The 21,707-nt window shown below is 45.9% G+C and overlaps 1 protein-coding gene across 5 annotated transcripts in view; it reads right to left on the reverse strand.

Moving 5' to 3' along the window:
* Positions 1–21,707, reverse strand: part of WWP2 (WW domain containing E3 ubiquitin protein ligase 2) — a 1,426,252-nt gene that overhangs the window by 19,928 nt on the left and 1,384,617 nt on the right. For all 5 annotated transcript variants that reach the window (XM_069635514.1, XM_069635513.1, XM_069635516.1 and 2 more), the window contains one exon: positions 7,962–8,066. In XM_069635514.1, coding sequence (XP_069491615.1) covers positions 7,962–8,066 — 105 coding nt within the window. The remainder of the gene's footprint in view (positions 1–7,961; positions 8,067–21,707) is intronic.

A 21,707-nucleotide genomic window follows, 5' to 3' on the forward strand; every position in this document is an offset into this window, starting at 1 on the left:
CGTTTTTCCTTGAGGTCGCATGTAGTCCTGAGAATTCCAGGATCCATTCCTCTATTTCATTTACGGTCAGCTGTTCAAAATGGGGTAGGGGAACCTGGGCCTGAGATGAGAGTGCTTCCGTAGCCTTTTTAATATTTCTCTCTGACCAGATAATTCTAGTGCCTGTGCAATTGGTTTGTATATTGCCTATATTACACTTAGTTACAGGAGAGAGAGAAAGTTGAAGGGAGCACTCGAGAGCCGCATGGTCACTCCATTCATTGGGTATGATTCTCATATCATTTACTATAGGCAACATTTCAGGACACAAATATGTAATCTAGGGTGCTGTATGATGTGCCATTGGACCATGTCTGTTTCCCTGGCCTGTCACCCATTGTTCTACCGTTAATCATATATAAATCCCATGTCTCAAAGAATTGCAGCCATCCCAACCCTTCACTCTCTCTTTTGTCATGAATCATAAGACATTTTTCACTCAGGGCAGGGTATTTGGCAACCAATTGATCATCCTTCATATGGCAATTAAAATCACCCATCACCACCACCGCTAAATTGCCAGATCTTTGAGTCCATAACGTCAATATCTCATGAATGGCTTCTTGTAGCGATTCCCTTATTAATGCTCCCGGGGGATTATAGAGGTTAATCAGTAAGAATCTACTGTGCCCATTATCCTTGGGATAGTCAACCTCAACTGCCAGATGGTAATCGGTGGCGTTGTCCAGGATCTTCCGCGAGTTGACCGTATTAACCACCCCTATAATAAGTCCCCCGTATGGGCGACCCTTATCCCCTCTTTTGGCAAATGTCTGATGTACTACAAAACCGTCCAATAATAGAGAGTTCAATGCCCATGTTTCCTGGAGACATATACAACTATGCTTCAGCAATAAATCCATAGACCCTTCTGATCTCAGGAGATGGGCAAAACCCCGACAGTTCCAAGAAACGAAGGAAAAGCTTCAGCGGTTCTGTATCATTCGCGGTAGAGCTTCCAACAATGTTTTAAGGGCTTGTTGTATTTCAGACATCGACATATTTTCTGATGCCTCTTGATTGACCACATTATCTGGCACCACTCGCTTGTCTGATGAAGTTTGTAGCTCCTTGATCATATAATCCTTTGTTTCATCAGTAAGATCTCTCTCCTGTGGATCTACATCAATAGCAATATCTACTGTTATTAGTTCTTTTTTAAATTTTCTGATCAGCTGCGCGGAGGCTAGGAAGGTACAATGGATGGCGGAAACATGTGGATTAGGGACCTGCAAGGGTTCGATGAAAAAGAAGTCGTCAGATTTCATGACTCTCAACTCCGGAATATAATGTAGTCGGGTTAGAAATTCTGATCTTGCCAGCCAGGGATTTTTACCACTAGGGTAGAGGTTCTTAATGTAGCAAATACGACTCACATTACATTCCTCATCCGTGCTAATTTGCACGGGCCGTACCGGCTCTGGTGTTTCATCTGTACCAGCTGAGCTGATTCGGTCCTCCGGTTCGACTGTGACACTCTCATCTTGGACATTGTCTTCATCAGAGAGGCCATCTAGATCTGCCTTCTTAAATTTTTCTCCTGGTACTAACCAATCGGCCAATGACCCCTTAGCTTCTGCGGCTCGAGCTACTGCTCTCGCCTTTCTTTTTCTAGCTTTTTTGGAACATGTTTCCATGGCTGCTTTAGATCTCACACTGGGGGATATAGGATTCGTTGCTACTTTCTTACTTTTCAAAGCCCTTTTGGCCAATCTTTGTTGTTTCCTCGTAAGAAAAATCCCAGGGCTGTGCACGATTTCTAGATCCTCTACAGTTATTTTCGAAAGATCTTCTGCAGGGGGATTGCCCTCCAAGTCCTTATCCAGGATCGTCTCTTCCGCCCCTTCTTCCATTCTCTCCTCTGCTGCTTTCATCTCCTCCATGGTATGAATAACATCCGAGAGGTTCGCTTCTATCCCACCTTGCTGGTAGTCCTTCTGTTCTAGTGCCCTCGTAATATTATTCATGTTTGTCAGTATACTCCCCGTCATTTGCAACAGTATTTTGAGTGCAAATTGTACTGACGCTACAGATGATTGGAGCTCCATAATGGCCGTGTTGTTAATGTGCAGATTTGAATCTTCGTTATCCTCCTTCTCCGGATCATCTTCAATGGAAGCCATCACTAAAATAGGAGATGCCGAGAGACGTCCACAACTAGACACAGGATTGGCTTCCTCTAGTGTTATATTATTACTTTCTTTATGGTGAATAGCATTATTAGATAGCTTTGCTGAATTCTGCGTTACCATCCCTCTCTGGATACTCAAGCAGAGGTCAAGTAGTGAGTTGTTATCAATATCCTCATAATTTGAGGAATTTAGCAAGATACTCTCCTTATTCCCTGGCTCAGCCATTGCCTCATTTATTGTTGAGTTAATCTCTGGAGGAGGATTTACTCCAAAAAAGTCTGTAATGGCTCCTTGTGCCACAGGCGTTGTGTTAAGTTTCTTTTTACTTTTACTGCCTTTCTTTCTATTTTCCTTGCCATCATTCAATGGCATAGTCTTGCCTTTCCGCAGATTGTAGTTTGACTGTGGTGCTTTTTCCCCTCGCTGCATTTCCTCAGCGTGACACTTCAATCCGTGGGAAAATACTGAATTGGAATCCCACTATTTATTTTATCCTATAATAGTCACCACAATTCTGGGCCTGAGAAGACCAGCCACCTCAATAAGTCACGTGCCCCAGGCAACCTAGTGGTTAGTGGGTAGCTCACGGAGGAATATAAATGATGAAGGCAGGGAGAAAGGGCAGGGGGGGAGAGAGGGGGGACACAGGTGTGTGTGTGTGTGTATACTGCAAAGTTCCCAGTGGGCCCGTTAATCTGGGGCCTACACAAGGCACACCACACCTTAGCAGTCGTCCAGGTCTAACTGTATTCCCCTACTCCAACCCCAATCTCCCCCGCCAAAGCACAGCCCACACCACTGCCGCTCCCGTGGGGGACAATCACGTATGCCAGCGCACTGGGGGTACTCGGGTCAGGTCAGGTAACCGGCTGTACAAGCAAAACCGTTCCTGTCACCCAGTACTCACCCAGTACTCTACCACCTACTTGTGAGGTGTCGCCACGTCTCGGTACACAGCAGGCTCTTGTGTGGGCTGCCTCCGTCCTGCTTCTGAGCTTCTGAGCCCGTGCCTCCTGTGCTTCCCGCACTGCCAGCGCCGTCACCGACCCGCAGCACACAGCACACAACAGCGCCGTCACCGACCCGCAGCACACAGCACACAACAGCCCGTAGCCGCCCGCCGCCGCAACCGCAGCCGCCGTCGCAGTGATGGCGGGTTAGAAAAAAGGACCTTCCAACCACAGAGTCAAGCCGCACTGTCGTACTGCCTCAAATCGAGACGCAGCCGCTTCCGACTCTTCAGAGAATATCTATCTATTAACATTTTCAGTGAAAAAGTGGCGTCAAAAATTCCGACTCTCATTGACAGGAAAACAGAACGGCTTTTTGTTACCCAAAAACATAGATAACGGCTGCTTTCACACATTCAAAACCGAAGCAGTGTTACAAAATGCTCTTGTTAATTCTGTGCTGATTGGAGAGGTCATTCACTGAACACGTAGGGATGGGTAATGGGTTTCGAATAAGAGACCGTTAGTATCATGATCAGAATCAGCTTTAGCTTGGTCCACAGTAGTGCCTTTAAATGTGAACAGTTCATTCTCAAGGTCAGAGGGTGACACCAAAAATGGTGGAGTGGATTATAGGTGCGATAGGAATAGCATACAAACATGGGCTTCCTAACTGCGTCAACATTTTAACATTAACATGGGCGATTTTCATTTTGTAAGTGTAATATTTCTTCTAAGCAGAGATTATACTGTCTGTACAATATCATCAGCTGTTTCAAACCACCCGTATGCTTTTTGTATGTCAAAGTTTCTGAGGTTTTGAGAGTTCAAATGTCCTCGTTTTTAGGGCCAGACTGTACCATTTTGTATTCATTTGGACATCTGTAAAGTGTATGTACTCCACCCAAATGGTATTTTGTGGCAAGGACGCAGAAAACACAACATCTATCTCGTGGCTTGTTGTGGTAAGGGACACGAATAAGCATCGTGGAGGAGGAATGAACAGTTCTAGCAGGGGAGTTGGGGAACAATGCAGAAGGACTTTATCGGATTCTTCTTAAAAGGGCAATGCAGTGGATGAGGGCAAAGTGGTCAGACTAAGTTTAAAAGGCGCCAGGGAGCAGTATTTTGACTTTGTTAGAATCAGAGCAAGAGAGGTTTGGAAAGGCCCAGATTATGGCCATTTATGTAATCAGGACTAAGGGAAATGGCGACATTGACTACACTATGTCAGCTAAAGGCAAGTATGGGCAATTTCGTTTTCAGAGCAGGGAGAAGCAGTCCACCATGGCTAAGTGGTTTTTAGGAGTGGTTGAGGAGATACTGGCACTTAAGTAAATATGAGGTTTTTGATTGAAGATGGGTGGAGGGGGTGCCAAGGCAGGGAGCAAGAAGAGGAGCAGGAGGAAGCCATCAAAAGGTCAGATACCCACAGCTTCAATTTTGCCACTGTTAATTCCAAGCCAGCTTGATTAGATGCCAAAGTGAAATTGGGTTCCATGCACTGGGAGAAGAAGGCAGAGATGAATAGGGGATTGTCGGAGAGCAATATCAATGTGTGCATCGTCAGCATAAAAGCAGAACCCGACTAGCAAACCTAGGAGACGAAGGTTGATGTTCAAGGGACAAGGGAAAAATGAAGGGCCTTGATGGATTCTACAATAGAGAAAGGGGTTTAGTCATGAAAATGGAGATTGTTGCTTATGTGTCAGATAGAAGCAAGGATATCCATTATATAATAGTGCTGTTAGCTCTGGATGGATTGAAGAAAGTGGGGTCACCAGCTGTTTTGAATGCAGAAGAGAAACAGAAGGATTAAGATGTCAATGATTCTGATCTAGCCTCACTGAAATGCAAGTTCAAAGCTGTGGAACGGAAGTGGTTGGCTTCTAGCACATCCTCTGACAAACCGGCCTATCGCCTGCTCCAAAGACAATACCGACTCTCCATCCGTTCCAAGAAACTGGCCCATATCCAATCTTGCATCTCTGGGGCCTGAAACAACAGGGCTGAACTTTTCAAAATCTGGAGGAACTTGCAAATCCTACCGCAGTCTGCACCTCTCCTCTTTCTTCACAGGCCCTCTGCACAGCATTGGCCTCCCATTTCACAACTAAAACTCAGGACATCTCTCCTCTTCTCCCCTCACACCCCCAGCCTGCATGCAGGCCTTCCCTGACCACCCCGTTCCCCCTACTCTCCTCCTTCTCACCCATAACACCAGATGAGTTTACTATGCGAGGCTGCTCTATGCAAGTCTCCTCCAAAAAGGTACTACCCTGTTCCCCCAGAACTATCAAGGACAACATTGCTGCTCCAAGTCCCTCCTTGGCTGAGTTCTGTAACCCATCTTTTGCCATTGGCTCCTTCCCTTCACCTATCAAGCCCTCCCTTGTGCACCCCCTCCTAAAAAGCCATCTGCCGACCCTTCCTGCCGGGATAACTACTGCCCCATCTCCATTACCCCCTTCTTGAGCAAACTCCTGAAGAAGTTGGTCATCTCCCAACTTATGCATCACACTGAGTCGGTCGGCTGCCTCAATGACCATCAGTCTGGGTGTCATCTTCGACTCCTCTCTCTCTCCTCCTCTCCTCATGTCGTTGACCTTGCCAAGAAGACCCACAATCCGCGTCACAGCATTAGAGGCATTCTCCCTTTCCTCACCTTCCCCCAGAAACTCAATGTCTCCAGAGGTCTGGTTCTCTCAAGGCTTGATTACTGTAACAGCATCTTCCTCAATCTACCACTCTCCTCACTTCGCCCTCTTCAACTAATCCAGAATAGGACTGCAAGACTTATCCCTGGACTCGAGACCCGGGACCGCATCTCTCTAGCCCTAAAATCTCTCCACTGGCTCCCGGTGGTTGCAAGAATCAAATTCAAGACCATTTGCATCATCCACAAGGCTGTCTTAGGTCTTGCTACATGGTTACAGGTCATTTGGTCGAAAATAAATGGTCAACAGGACAAATGGTCGATGCAATTTGGTCGAAAGACAAATGGTTGCATTTTTTTTTGTATTTTCACTTTTTTTTGGGGGCGGGGGGTCCCCCTCCCAACCCTGTTTTTTTGCTAAAAAAACATTTTTTTCCCAAACGAAAATCTGAAATATATATATATAAATAATAAAAAAAATTCGACCATTTGTCTTTCGACCAAATTGCGTCGACCATTTGTCTGTCGACCAAATGACTGGACAGCTTGCTACATCCAACTCTCCTTCCCTAAATACCTCCCTATTAGAGTCCTTCGATCCTCTAGCTCCAATTCTCTGCAGATCAGATGTTTCTCTCAGCAGAGAGTGGAGGGTAGATCTCTCTCTTTGGCAGGAGCTTCCCTCTGGAACAGCCTCCCTGACCCTCTTCGACTTAAGCCGGATCTCCTTAAATTCCAGAAGCTTCTCAAGACCTTCCTTTTCTCCTCCTCCCCACCTCCCCAGCTCCCCTGCTAGTCTCTTCCAGCCTCTGCAACTGGTTTCCTGCGTTCCCTTACGAGTGTTACTAGGGTCAGTCAGGCCCTCCTTCAACCAGCCTTCCCCTGCACTCCTTCCTCGGGCACTCTTCCCTGACTAGCCTTCTGAGCCCGGTCCACCCCCCGACCTTGCACTTGACCCTACCCCTTGGTTTTTCCCCTGCGAGACTTACCCTCCTGGGCATCATTTAGCACTTGCCCAGCCCTGGGCCCCCTCCCCTCAGCACTTCTGCCTCCCCAGACTCTCCCTGTCCCATCCCTTCGCCCTCATCTCCTCGTCCCCCCTGCACTTGATACTGCACTTGCACGATCCGAATGTCACAAGGCCTAGTAGGACCGTTATTGTTGTTTTTTCTCCTCTGCCCCCCTCAACTCCGCTCTTTTGTCTTGTGGCGCCTGGAAACACTTTTGCTGTATAGGCACCATACAAATGCTCAATTAATATATAAAATAAATACAAATAGGGACACTGTCTGAAAGCATGCTTATGTCAGTTGAGAAAAGCACACTCCTAGTACCTGTTGAGGGGCACACTTCAGATAGTCTTTGGACAGGCAACGGGGGTATACAGAAACAACTGCATGTCATAGGTCATCACTCAGTTGCAAAGCTCAGGAGTAAAAGCCAGGAGGTCGATCTGCTATTTAGGGCATTAGATGTGTGGGTCCGCAGCAATGGGCACATGGCAGCTTGTTTGAATGGAAGAGGGAACCAACTGGAAGTGCAATGTTCAGGCTGTTAGGGAAGGGGCTGAGTACAGAAGCTAGCCATATGGACAGAACAAGGTGAGAGGTCAATCTAGCAACCCAAGCATTTTACTGAGCTGATGAGGGGAATGTGGAGAGAGGGAAGGAGGGAGAAGGAGGATAAGTACAGGAAATTAAGGAGTTGGAGGCCTGAGATGCCTGGGTGGTGACAAGGAAGTGAAATGAGGTGGTTTTCAACAGAGAATAAGCTGGTACATTCTTTGTGGAAAGATGGTGATGGGAAGAAGAAGGAGACTGGAGCGGTTAGAGGGAAAAGTGGTGATGACTCCTCAGAATATTGTGCTTTCAGAGAGAGAGGGCTTCACAAATCATGCAAGAGTACTAGGCTTCCTTGGTGGAGTACGAATATTTAAAAAAAAGATGCTTTGATTCATTTGCTGCTTTTTCGACAGGCTCGATGTCACTAGCGTCCACATCTTATTCTGAATTAATTCATTTTTGCAAGTTATTACTATTCACTTTTGCAAACATTTAGCCGTTTGCCATTGAGCATGCAACCTCTGATGCTTAAGCGATATCATGCTTTCTATATCTGTTGACTATCTGTTACCCCCACAACAATTGCCTTCACCTGAAAAGAGTAGTAGCAGACTGCACTTACCTGCCAGAACCACTGTATCTGCTTGCTGTTCTTTGTATAGTGTCGGTAGATTGTATGCTTTTGCCAATCACTCATGTCAATCTCCTGCATGCCACACAGCATTAACTATGAAACAATGAAAATCAGCAACAGATGATTGTTGGGGTATTTTAAATGCAGCATTTGTAAGAGTGTTAATACGAACAACCATCAGGAAAAGGCGACTTCCCGTTACAGTGGATTTGCAGCTTTATATCGATTTTAGATGCACATGCTGCGAGGTCGCCATCTAATAGTTGGAACCGGATATTTCATTTAAAAAATATAATCTGAAAATAGCAGCTACTCGAAGAAATGTTGTGGGAGGTGTGATCGATGACACAAAGGTTTCTCATTGCACATACACCCATATCAAAAGCATTTTACCTTTCGTAGAACTAACAGAACTTTTCCGACTCAACCCCTACATCGGGACCCGTGCTCCCGCCTTCCCTCTGGCCGGCCTCCCTTGGCCCTGTGCCTCCACCTAACAATGCAGCAAAAAACCTGGGGGTCATCTTCAACTCCACTCTCTCCTTCTCGTCCCACATCGTAGACATCTCGAACAAGTCCCACTACCAACTGTACCTTCTCAGAGGTATTCTACCTTTTCTCATCTTCCCCCAGAGGCTCACCGTCTCCAGAGCCCTGGTCCTCTCTAGGCTGGACTACTGCAACAGCCTCTTTCTCAACTTGCACTCTTCTACCCTCCGTCCTCTTTAACTCATCCAGAACAGAACCGCAAGACCGATCCTTGGCCTCAAGCATAGGGACCACATCTCTCCGGCGCTGAAATCCCTCCTCTGGCTCCCTGTGGCTGCAAGAATCCAGTTCAAGACCCTTTGCATTGTCCACAAGGCCTTCTGGGGCCTGGGCCCACTCTATCTGCAACGCTCTCTTCCTAAATACTCACCTTCCCGAGCCCTCCAACTTTCTGCGGTTGAGCCGCTTCTCCAAGCAGAGGCTCGGGGAGATACGGGGGAGATCTTTATCCTCTGCAGGTGCCTCCCTCTGGAACAGCCTCCCTGCCTCTCTCCGCCTTGAGACGGATCTCCTTAAATTCTGGAAACTCCTCAAGACTTTCCTCTTCGTCTCCTGCTCCTCTCTCCCTCTCCCCTGCTAACCACCTCTTTCTGCTCTCTCGCCTCTTCTTCTGCCCAGTTTTGTTGACTGGCTGCCTGGGGTTCTTTCACAGCCTCACAGGTCCCACGCTTTCTTCGCCAGTCTCCTGCACTTGCCTCCGGGCCTTGCACTTGCCGCAGCATTACTGCACTTCGGTTAGGACCCATGAGAGTGGTATCTCTCTGCACTTAACACATGTTCTGACGGGACTTGGTGAATTTGTCCCCATTGCCCCCCTCCCTCACGCACTTCCTTTTCTGTTCACCTGCATTATCTGAATGTACCAATGTACCATGCCTAGTAAGATTGTGTTTCTTGTCTTCGCCTCCCATAAATGGTTGCGCTTTAAAACACTGGAGTAGAAGTACATTATAAATAAAGAATCAATCAATAAATCATAATACTTTAACAGATTATCTGTGCAAACCCATCATAACCCTCAGCAAAGGCGCTTAATGGACAGGACTGACAACAAAGGTTCTCAAATCGACTGCACAGAATGGCAATTCAATGCTGTATCTTAATCTTTTTACACAACTAGTAAGTAGAACTAGACAAGGTGGCGTTAACATTTAGGACACAAACATGCACATTTTCTAAGCACAATTAGAGAACATTACATTTTATTCATTTATGAATGCTTATATTTGTCAGACTTTCGCCATTATCAGTGAATCGAACATTTTATTTTAGAAAATCGGCTTGTGCAGAGGCAAGTAGCTAAGTGCTTCTAAAATATAAGCTCTACAACTTTTCTCATATTGCACTTATGTTATTGTTAATGATGAGTTTGGTGGGTAGTTACCTCCATTGTGTTGGCGCCACAACAGAGATTACTTCCAATGAGCTGTAAGCGATCTTTTGGGACTACTGATTTGTTGGTTCCAGCATAGCCTTCTAGTTGTAGAACATAACATTATTTTTGCTGTGATCTGGGAGCATATAAACTCATACGATCATTATTTGCCTGTGAAGATCTGTCTGTTTTACCACTACTTTGGCTAAAGAATTCCACACTCTCTGTAAACATGCAAGGAACCTCTTAGTGAGTTAAAGTAACACACGATGGACCTAAAACAGCTCAGGACTACAGGAACCAAAATAAATGTGTGTATTAATTGCAGGAGTGCCTCTTGTACTTGTAGCTGGCTAGAAGACTAAATTCATTTTTGATTAATACAGGGCTTATGTATTTGAAGTGTCCGCGTTATTGGAGCAAGCGCAATGAATAACGTCTCTTCTTTCTTACAGGGGTTTGTGCACTCGTGCAACTAACCTGGATTCCAGCGTCATGATTCGGTGAGTATGCACAGCGTTACTGATGTGCACGTGTTAACGCTGTTCTTCTTTGTTCTTACAGGTGCCGGTGTAGAAGTCCCCTCTTGACTGGAGATAGCTGCGGCATGGAGTAAGAACCAGGTAACCTGAAGTTGAATGATCCGGAGCATGTAAGCAGAAGTAGGATAATCCGGAGCAGGTGAAGAGAAGCAGGATGATCCGGAGCAAGTAAGCAGAAACAGGATGATCCGGAGCAGGTAAGCAGATGCTGGCTGATCCAGAGCATGGCAAGTGTGTTGCTGATACAGCTCACACTAAGCAACACGAAGCACTGGAAGAATCTTGGGTGTGGCTTATATAGCCAGCCACACCCAAACACTAGAGAGCTCATGAGTTATCATGCAATTGCTGTTTGGCAACAGGAAGTGGTAACCAGGAAGTTACTACAAACACTAGGAAGGAATGAATGGAGGGATTTGTTATGGGTTCTTTGTGTGCCTATGCCAGACCTGACGAGCCTCCACCCAGCTTGCCCCAACTACCTTCCTGATACCCATGACAATCACCCTCAAACCAATGGTCAGACGGAACGGGTAAATCAAACAATATTCGAGAGTCTACTTGGGTGATGGCCGAGATTCTTGGGTGCAGGCACTATGGTTGGCTGAATTTACGTATAACCACACTCTACACACTTCCTTGGGTATGGCTCCTAACGAATGCTTATATGGGCATGAGCAAAACATGATACAGGAACATTTACCTGAAATGGATAATATACCAGTGTTACAGGACAGAAAACAGTTGCTTATTAAGATCAGACAGAAAGCGTGCACGCATTTGGAACAGGCCAAGAAAGCATCTAGTGGGGTCTCGTAATTTTATGCCTAGATATATTGGACCCTATGAAATTTTTGCATTTGTGTCGTCTACAGATATGAAACTGCGTTTGCCTAAGACCTTACCTATACACCCGATATTCCATGTGTCTTTGCTTAAACGCGCAGCTCCAGGGACAACTACTAAGAGACCTCAAGCCATGGTGAAAGAAGCACAAACGGAATACGAAGTAAAACACATTTTCGATTCCAAAAGAAGATATCAACAATTATGGTATTTGATTCAATGGGAAGGTTATGGCCCTGAGGATTGTTCTTGGGAACCCGCAAGAGATGTCCATGCTCCCAGGTTAAACAATTTCACTTACGCCATCCGGGTAAACCAGGTCCTGGGAAGAGCCTTGGGAGAGGAGGTAATGGGGCTGGCAAAGACGTGGAGTGCTAAAATTTGCCTATTAATGAGTAAGGAGCGTGGGAGGACCTGAAAAGTACAGTTCCCAGCATCCTCAGTGCATCTGGTAGTTCTGCACGTGCACGCGTTGCCAGCTGTCTTGAATTAAGAACAGCATATTAGCAGGCAACGGCATTGGGCAGGTGTGGCTTATTTTGTTTCAGCAGAGCAGTCGGAGGCAGACGTGCCGTGTGTAGAGGAGAGCGATGCAGGCTACGAACAGATGAGTTATACGCTGTAGCAAGTCTCGGAAGGAGCAGGAGGGGCTCGAGGCTGGCATGCGGATCCACTGCATTGCGCTTTTCGTCTGGGAAGTCCCATTGGGCTCCCAGACCAAAGATAAGTACTTGTGGGAGTGCCGTGATCACATGTGCATGGAAGGGTGTCGTGGGTGGATTTACGGCCAGTCATTCTTCGTCTGGGAAGTCCCGAGGGGCTTCCAGACTCAAGATAAGTAACGGGGCAGCTCATTGAACACATTGAGGGGAACAGTGTGTCTGGGCTAGAATCTACGTCACAGGCTGAATTGTTGTTTAAACCTTTATACGTAGAAACTCTTGACAAAAAATGTATGTTGCTCTGTGCTGGGAAATACACGCAAAACTACACGGGCAAAAGGATTCTGGACTCTAGATGACACGTGGTCATGAAGTTAATCTTCACTAGTGCGGCTAACTAGTGGAGGCACAATTTATGTTTGTATGTTGCTTATGCTGCCCGAAGGGCGTGTGTAACTGTCTGATCATTCTGGGAATCTTCCCTTCTGTTTGTTTCCATCACATTGCTTGCTTTATGTTTTTCTTGTGAGTCAGCAGGGTGTAGTACACGTATTAAGGTGTGCTACTTAGGGATTGGGCAGTATCAGCAGTTCATGAGGTATTTGTGCTGTTTACATGCTAAACAGGTTAGGGTTCTTTCCCTGCGCTTCCCTCTTCCCAGCCAATTTATCAGTTCCTTACCCTCTATCTGGTGTTCCTAAATTCCCCCCATCCTATCCACAACCTCTCCCTAACCCCTCTTCCCCCCATTGGCTGCCACGTGGCGACCTGTTTTATATATCAGGCGCCTGTGCCAACCACGGTGGGAGGGTCGAGTTCATTCGGCTTCTGTGGTTCGGGGAGAGTGTTGATCTCTCTTCCTCCCCAGTTAAGTTTGTTTGTGGCAGGTGGACTTGTTTTCATTTACGTGGACATTATGTCAGATTCCTTAGTTTCTTATTTGAGGCAGGGATACCCTCTTACAGTTAGGGAGAGATATGTTTCTGCTTTATTTTTTAACATATAAAGGTTTATGCCAACCAGAATGCCATCTGTTTGTCAGTCTCCCCCTTTCGAACACTTACAACGCTTTTACCTGACTATTACTGTAGTCCATTGCCTTTTATGCCTCTTTCACGCCACGATCTTCACTCTTAATTCTACTACTTTTTCTTGTTTACTTGCCTTTAAGCTCTCTTCTTTGGAGCAATTCTCTGTTCTTCCTGTTGATTCTGCCGCTACTCTTTTTAACACTACTCTACCTTCAACACTTGATCTCTTACATCCTACTCGTTCTTTTTCTCCATCTAAAAAAAACATCTCAACCATGGCTTACCTCTCTACTTTGTTCCCTTAGGTCAGCACTACTCAAGGCCGAAACTCATTGAGAAAAAAAATTGCATACTTCATCTTCCCTTCATTCTTATGACTCTTCTTTCTTGGATGAAAAGATACAACACTTTTCTTCTCTTACTCTTTCTCATCATCCTAAAAGCCTTTTTCCACTGTTAAGCTCTATTCGCACATCTCGTCCTCATGATCCCTATATTTCTTCTCCTCTGTTAGCTACTGATTTTGCTGACTTCTTTACTTCTAAAGAAACTTTGCTTTGTTCATCTTTTCACTTACTTAGCCCCCCTCTTTCTGCTATTACTTCTTCTTCTAGCATTTCTCCTTCATTCTTTTGCTTGTCTCTTCTAACTGGTTCGAATACTTTATTATTCTTGGCTAATGCTCACTCCAATGCATCCCCCTTGGATCCGATCCATTCTGCTCTCATTTCCTCTATATATTCTCCTCCAATTCCCTGTCTTACTGTTTTGATTAACTTGTATATGACATCTGGGACCTTTTGATCTTCTTTCAAACATGCTATCATTATTCCTATTCTTAAGAAATCCACACTAGACACCTCTCTTTCCTCAAATTTCCATCCTTACCTCCCCTTTTTAATCTAAACGTTTTGAACGTGTAATCTTTCCTCAAGTTTCCTCCTTTCTTTATCTTCATTCTTTTCTTCCTCAATTACAATCTGGGTTCTGTCCTGCTCACTACACTGAGCCGGCTCCCCTTCACATATTTAATTCTCTACTCTCTGCCAGACACAATCAACTTTCCTCTATCCTTATCTTACTTGATCTCCCAGCTGCTTTCAATGCTTTTGATCACTCTACCTTACTTTCTACTTTATCAACTATTGGACCCTGGTTCTGTTCTTAAGTGGCTTGGTTCTGTGCTTAATTGGTTAATTCTAATCTGTCTGATCTGTCTTAGGGCCTCTTCTTTTCTCTTTATACACTATTCCGTTGTCTGATCTTACCTCTTCATTTAACTGGTCTTGTCACTTTTATGCTGACGATTCCCAGAACTTTTTCTGGATTCTCTTCCTCTCTTCATAATACTGTTTCTTCCTGCTTGTAATCAAGTCCTGGATGGTTTCTCGATTCCTCCACCTTGATCCCTCTAAGACAGACGTTCTTTTCTTTTCTTTCCTTCTTCTCCTTCTCCTGTTCCTCCCCATTCCGATCGTCTTTTTCCTCCATCTCTTCTTTCTTTCTATTTTTCCTCTCATAATCTTGGCGTGGTCTTTGACCCATCTCTTTCTTTTTCTCTTCATATTTCTAATCCTGCTCATATTGCTCACTTCGATCTCTTTAATCTCTGACGTGCTTGGTCTTTTCTTTCGTTTCAGGCAACCAATCTCTTGATCCATTCTCTGTTTTTTTTCTCATCTTAATTATTGCTCAGTTCTTTTCTTTGGTCTCCCTAAGAATGATCTCACTCCTTTACGTTGTGTTCAATTCTGCTATTCATCTTCTGTTTCAGTTACGTCTGCGTTCTTCTGTGACTCCCTCTCTCTGTTCTGCTTCTATGCTTTCTTTTGATCTTTATCTTACTTTTTCACTTTTTTGCCTGGTTTACAAGTCTTGCATTATGTGGCTCCCTCCTATCTTTGCTCTCTGATCTCTCTTTATTCTCCTTCTTGCTCTTTATGTTCTGAATCTCTATTTCTTCTTTCTGTGTCTAAGCCACCTTGTGCTCCTTCCCGTTTCTGTTCTTTTTCACTTCTTGCTCCTAAAAACGGGAATGCTCTTCCAGTTTCTATTCGTACTTCTCCAACCTATGACATTTTTCATTCTCAACTAAAAGCTCACCTCCTTCTTTCTCTAACTACTGCTTAATTTGATTGGTCTCATCATTGCCAATTATTGTACCGTTTGTTTTACATTTATTGTAAAGCGCTTTGGCAAAAGCACTAAATAAATATAAATAAGTACAAGTACAAATACAATTGCATTGGTGATCGAGGAACAGATATACAGATCCAGGGGCTGCCCCTACAAATATGACTCCAAAACTGTCATTACATGCACCAACTAGTGTCTAACCGGTTTTGTTGCTCTAGTTCGATTGTGAAACTGCAGAAGTGCTCTTTGTTTGCCATTTTTACCAGTAATATTGTATCTGCTACTGTATAGTTTGCCCTGGTGGTTCGATCTTTCAGAATAATTGTGTTGTTATTACTGTTTTGTTTTCACCTATTATAAAATCAATATAAAGATATGTAAAAGAAAGTCCTTATTCATGGAGGCAGTTGTCAGATCCTCAGTAATCGAGACCTGGTTGCTAAGCGTCAGGCAGCATCCATACAGGGCCCCTCATGCTGGTTTACCACTAATTCTGTTGGACTGTGTGTTACCATCTCTTCATCCTCTAACTAATCATCTTCTCCTTCAACACATTTGCTGGGTAGACCTTGGAACTACACAGATCCTTCCCAGACCCTGCTGTGGATGATTCAGATGAGGTCCCCATGTCAGCCAAGGCTTTCCACAACAGAGTGCAGGGTCTTATGGCCTATTGGGGATACCAGTTCTGGAAAGTCCACAGTCAGACCAGGAGGTGCTCTCCTCAGTTCTTTTACTGGAAGCGGTTGACAAATCCAATATACATCCACAATCAGATGTGATGTGGTAGGAAATAAAGATCTGGCAAAAGCCTACTTCAGTCCTACCAGTGGCTGAGAAAGTGGTCTTCCCAGTGAAAGACTGTATGTGATGGGGCAGCAGCCAGCAGACTGGACCATAGTGGCTGCAGTTACACTTTAAAGGCATAGGGCTCCTCCACCTCCACTTCTCAGGGAGCCCATGGGTATGAAGGCTCGCTATTGGATGCAGCCGGCAAAACATTCTACCAATACACGCTTTGATCGTCCCATCAGGGAAATGCTGATGCAGTCATGGTTACTGTCAATCTGAAATCCTGTAGCTCGATGGTAGAGTGCAATGTTTATCATTATCTTAACAGTTGGAAGACAATATCCAACGACTTTCTGGTCCTTTCTGTGGGGGTGTTTGATAGGGCAGAGTGGCTACGGCCTTCCTCTTCCTCCTTTTCCTTCTTCAACCCCTGACTTCCCGATAGATGGGATAAGAGCCTCTGCTTCCTGATGCAATCAACAGTTCCTGAGAGGTGGTTGGGTCTCTACTCAAGATTTTTTGATGGCCTGAAAAAGACCAAGGTGGACATTCAAAGAGTTCTAGACCCCTCCTCCTTCAATCCTATCTTACCCCAAGAAAAAGTACAAGATGAAACTCTGGTCCTCATCTGGACCTCCCTGCAGCCAGGTGACTGGCTAGTAGCTGTGGATCTACAGAATGCATAGTTACACGTGCTGATTTGGCACTCTCACCGATGGTACCTCTGATTCTCTATCAGCAAAGACCACTTTCAGTACATGGTGCTACAGTTTGGCTTAGCCCAGCTCAGCTCCCATGGCGTTTACCAAGCTGATGACCATGGTGGCTGCCTACCTTTGGCTGAATGGTATTCACTTATGTACTTGGCTTATCAGGATGAACTCTCCAGCTCTGGCAGCGTCCAGCATGCATTGTGGCAATATACAGAATTCAACCCTGCTGCCTACACAAAAGATGGAATTTATCGTATTCTGTTGTGGGTAGGGTATTCCAAACACAGAACAGAGTGACAAATGTACTGGAGATGGTGTCTCTCTTCTTGGGGTTCCAGCACCTTCTATGACTCATGGCCTCCTGTGGCCCGGCGGCTCCCATGCCAGGCTTCAAATGCGTTACAATGAACTGCCCATTCAGATGAAATACAGGACGTACAAGACAATCTGACTGAACAATTGCAGGCTGGCTCCGTAAGTATTTTCTTTAGTGAAAAGACAAGAACAAAGTCCTGGTAGGAACTCCCTTCCAGGAAGGCCCAACATCGACTGACTACGACAGCCACTACTACCAGGCGAGTCTGGATACACTGAGATAAGTGCATGTAAGCCAAGTAGGCTGATATAGCTGGGCTGCACACAAGGTCTGTGACAATATCCCTTGCCTGGCCAGGTACCTCCACAAGCACTTGGATGATGGGCCTGGAAGTGGTATTGGGAGGATCCGCTGGTCACCTGGATTTGGTCCCTGACACCTGGCAGAGAACAGTGAAATAACCACCATGCAGAGCAATAGTAATATACCACCACATCAAATGAAAGACCCTGAAGCATTCTCTAAAAAGGCCCAAAGCTACAGCATACAAAGAGACAGACACTGTTCCCTTTATGGGAAATCATTTCCATGGCATTGGTGATAGTAGTGGGTGCTTAAAGTTTCAGCTTCATACAGTACATCCAATAAGTTATTATTTAGAGTTCACAGGACCTGCTGTGAACTTCAAAGTCCAGAAAATACAATGTTAGAAGTCTTTAGCTTACTGTGGCAAGCAACCCACACCATCTGGCTTGCTGAGGTAGTGCTTGGCCACTGTATTGTCCGTCAGGACCAGACACTCAGCCTCATTACAAGTTAGGTGGTAAGTGGTAAAACTGGTGGTAAATGAGTTACCACCAATTCTACCACTACGCCAAATTATGAGTTTGGGTTTTGAGTGGAGGATTTACCTCCAGCAAAACCCTGGAGGTAATTCTTCCCACTCAATGCTGAAATATCAGCAGAATTGGTGGAATTAACGCAGCAATATTTCCGCCGTGTTAATTCCACAAAAAAGGCCCCATTGGGTCCAATCGATCAAAAATAAATGAGGAATTACACCACCACTTGTAATCAGGTGGAAATTCCGCCTGACCAAGTGGCGATAACGGTAATTCCTCAGGGCTATTTGTTGGAGGATTTACTGCTGATTTTTCGCCAAACTCGTAATGAGGACCACAGTCTTGAAGCCTGAGGATTAGCAGCTAGGTCCCAATGGCTGAGGATCTGACAACTGCCTTCCTGCATTTTGATGTGCCCCAGAGACTCAGAGAGACTACAGCCTGCTCACTGTCAGATCTGATAGATGAGCGCACCAACCTTTCAGTCAGTGACGCATCAGTGATTACTGTTACCCGAGGCCAGAGTTGCTGAAGCAACAAACCTTTTAAAATGTTGTCATGCAAGGTCTTGAGAAACGCGACTCAACACCTGCAGAAGATCCAAAATGTTCCCCTCAAACTGAAAGCATTGGCAACAGAGGTGAAACTGAAGGTAGATCATGCACACCCAGGCATCCTGAACCACCAGAATACAGGAGGTCATGAGACCCAGCAAGCGTAGGAAAGGAAGGATGATGTGGGAATGTGTCTCCAGGATTGGAGGACTTGAACCATTCAAGAGATGTACGCCACTCAGTCCTCGGACAGAAGGATTCTGTTCAGGCGAGTGTCCAAGACTGTCCCGATAAATTGTAGGGTCTTGGATGACAAAATCTGAGACTTTTTGAAGTTCAGAGAAAAACCCAAAGAGTGCAAAAGACTGCATGTGCAGAACAGGTGTGAAGCCACCTGGTCTGGGGAGCAAGCTCGAACAAGCTAGTTGTCCAGGTAGGGAAAGAATGGAATACCTTCTCACCTAAAGCAATCAGCCTGCAGGTTGGTGAAATCCCTGAACGAAAGGCAGGAACCTTCCATTGGTAGTTGTGTTGGTCCACTGCGAATCTCTGGTACCTCATGTGTTTCCCCATGAATTGACACGTGGAAGTAGGCATCCTGAAGATCCAGTGATAACAACCAGTCCTGCAGGTATATGGTTTGCATGATCTGAACGGTCCTTGTGAAGGTTCAGATGCAGACATTTTAGATCCAGGGTGGGGCGCACCTCTCCTTCATTCCTTGGAATTAGAAAATAGACTGAGTGCAACCTTCTTCCTTGATCTAAGTGCAGGACCAGTTCAAACGTGTCCTTCGCAAGACGTTGACCGATTTCCTCCAAAAGGGGGGACCTAGAGGTGAAGAAAAGTGCGGGTGTGGGGTGGTATTCTGGAGGACGTTGAATTAAAGGAAGACAGTAACCCTGTTTAACGACCTAAAAGGTCCAAGCGTCGGATGTGGTGAGATACCATTCCTGGCTGGGAAATTCTCCCTCCCACTGGAAGTTCCCATCACTGGGGCTTTGCAATTGGGGTAGCCAAGGGAACTGTTGAAGAGACAATACTGTCCCTCTGGTCACCTCTGCCTCTACTCCTAGGGAAATGGCAAAACTGTTGCCTACCTAGGGCAGCCTGACCTCCCCCACAAGGGGCATAGGAGGTGGAGGGTTAAAACCCCCAACCCCTAAAGCATGTTGCTGATGATGGCTGAACAGCCATGCCTAAAGACCTGGCCAGCATCTTGGAGGATTGAAACCGATGTAAAGACTCCTCAGCTTTTGCTCCGAAGAGGTTATGTTCAGCTTTACCTAAAGATCTTGTGCAAATCAGAACAATCTCATCCAGGAATGACGTCTGACCACTGCACAAGTTGCCATCACATGCCCCACACAGTCAGCAGTTTCCAGCCCTGATTGGAGGATTTGGTGGGAAGCCGCTCTACCATTGTGGGCAATGTTCTCAAAGCCCTCCCAAACTTCACCTTCCACAAGGTGCTTGGTTGAGTTACTCACCGCCGATCAGATGCCAATGGAAAATCTGTCTATGGCACAGCACAGGCAGCGTTCATCACCATGAGGACAAGACTGCCCAAGTCAAAAACATTCTTCCCCCAAGCATCCAATCTTCATCCCGGTCTAGAGGGCACAATAGGGAAAGTGGTCGTCTGCAGGTTGGTGGTAGCAACTTGGATCACCAAGCTCTCTGGCGTGTAAGGGGGAGGGGTATGGGAGGAAAGGAAAGCTGGGTTACAGGGGACTGGGTGATATTTACATGCCAACTTCCTGCCAACAACCGTGACTGTGACCAGCTTCTCCCCAGCCTCTATTACCAGGGCATCAACTGCCACATTGAAAGTCAGAGTGTTTCTTTCTTGGGCTCTACATCAAAGATGTCTGTTAGCTTGTATTGAACTTTAGGTCTAGGTGGGGCTGACAGCCCTAAGGTGTCAACTGCCTTGGCCATCAAATGTTGAAAAGACACATGGGGCCTCCTGGATTTGGAAGAATGTCCATTTATGAGGAAGTGTCCACACCAATGGCTTCCTGGAGATTTGTTGCCAGATCCACCAAGTCCTCACCCTCACCACAGGACTCTCATTCCTCTCCCTGGCCCATGGGTTCCATCCCAAAGATAATGGGGTCCCCTTCTCCACTGAAGATCCGACCCTTCTTCAACATAAATGGTCTTAAGGGGAGAGGAGCATAGTCAAGGGCTGCCTAAGTGCCTAAGAATCCGAAGCAGTGGCTGGTGCCAGCACCGAGGTCTTGACACCCAAATGTAGAGCTTGACGGCACTGGGACAGGTTTTCGCCAATAGGAATCTGTACGGGGCACATGGGCATGCAGTCATGGTCTCCAAAGGGGTCACTGCTGGCTTTTTTAGGCAGGGCGGGCCCTGATGGGGCTGAAGTTGCCACCAGTGCCGGGGCTGAGGGCATCGCCTACGAGTCCTTGGCGAAGATGTCAAGCATCGTCAGCATAAAGGCCTCCCACTCTTACTGTGTGGAGGACTGGGTCACAAACAGTACTTGCTGTGCCGGCTACAGGGAGTCTTTCAAGCAGTGACTCTAGAGTTGTGCATAGAGGAACTGCTTGGCGAGTCGGACCTTGTGCAGTGTTTCTTCGTCATCTTCTCTTTGCAGACCGAAGACCCATCATCTTCTGTTCGATGCTCTGGGCCCTCTGATCTCAATCGAGATCACTTTGTTTCACCTTTATCCTTGTGGAAATAGGCAAAAGGTTTTGCCGCACAATCCCGAAATGGCCTTAGGGTGCATGGATTGGCGAGATCCGCAGGCCTGATTGTTGTGACCCTCCGAGAGGCAATGTAAACATATCCTGTGGCGGTCAGATACCGGCATCTGTCGCCGCAAACTGCACAGGGCTTGAAGTCTAAGGCCTTAACGGGGTTGGGCATGACGTTGGAAATTTGTTTAGAAAGAAGCAGCATTTTTCCCGTAGTGAATATAGTGTGCAGAAAAAAGGTCACGGGGTACGGTGCCTCAATATATATGATCCATGAAGCCACACCCGGGGCAGGGCACGTAGAGGTGTCATGCGGAGACAAGGCAGAGCTGTGATGTTCCCCCCTGGTGGCTGAAAGGTTGCAGAAGATCAGCTCCGCTGGGGATAGAATATCATAAACGAGGAATCAGTGGGCAGAAGGAATCTATTAGAACATTTACTATGTATTTTCTTTTTCATATTATTAGGTGAAAATAAAATTATTGGCTTTAGCTATGTACAAAATTGCACTGACCTATAAGACAAATAATTGTTAGGAGCAAAATGCTTGCATTTGTGCTATTTTGCATAGCCACAATGCATTGCTCTTCCATTGATGGCTATTAGGTGGCACTGTAGCATCTGTGACTTAGTTAAAATGACTGATTTTACTT

Source organism: Ambystoma mexicanum, chromosome 1q (genome assembly GCF_040938575.1).
Source record: "Ambystoma mexicanum isolate Mex_15411 chromosome 1q, UKY_AmexF1_1, whole genome shotgun sequence".
Taxonomy (NCBI): Eukaryota; Metazoa; Chordata; class Amphibia; order Caudata; family Ambystomatidae; genus Ambystoma; species Ambystoma mexicanum.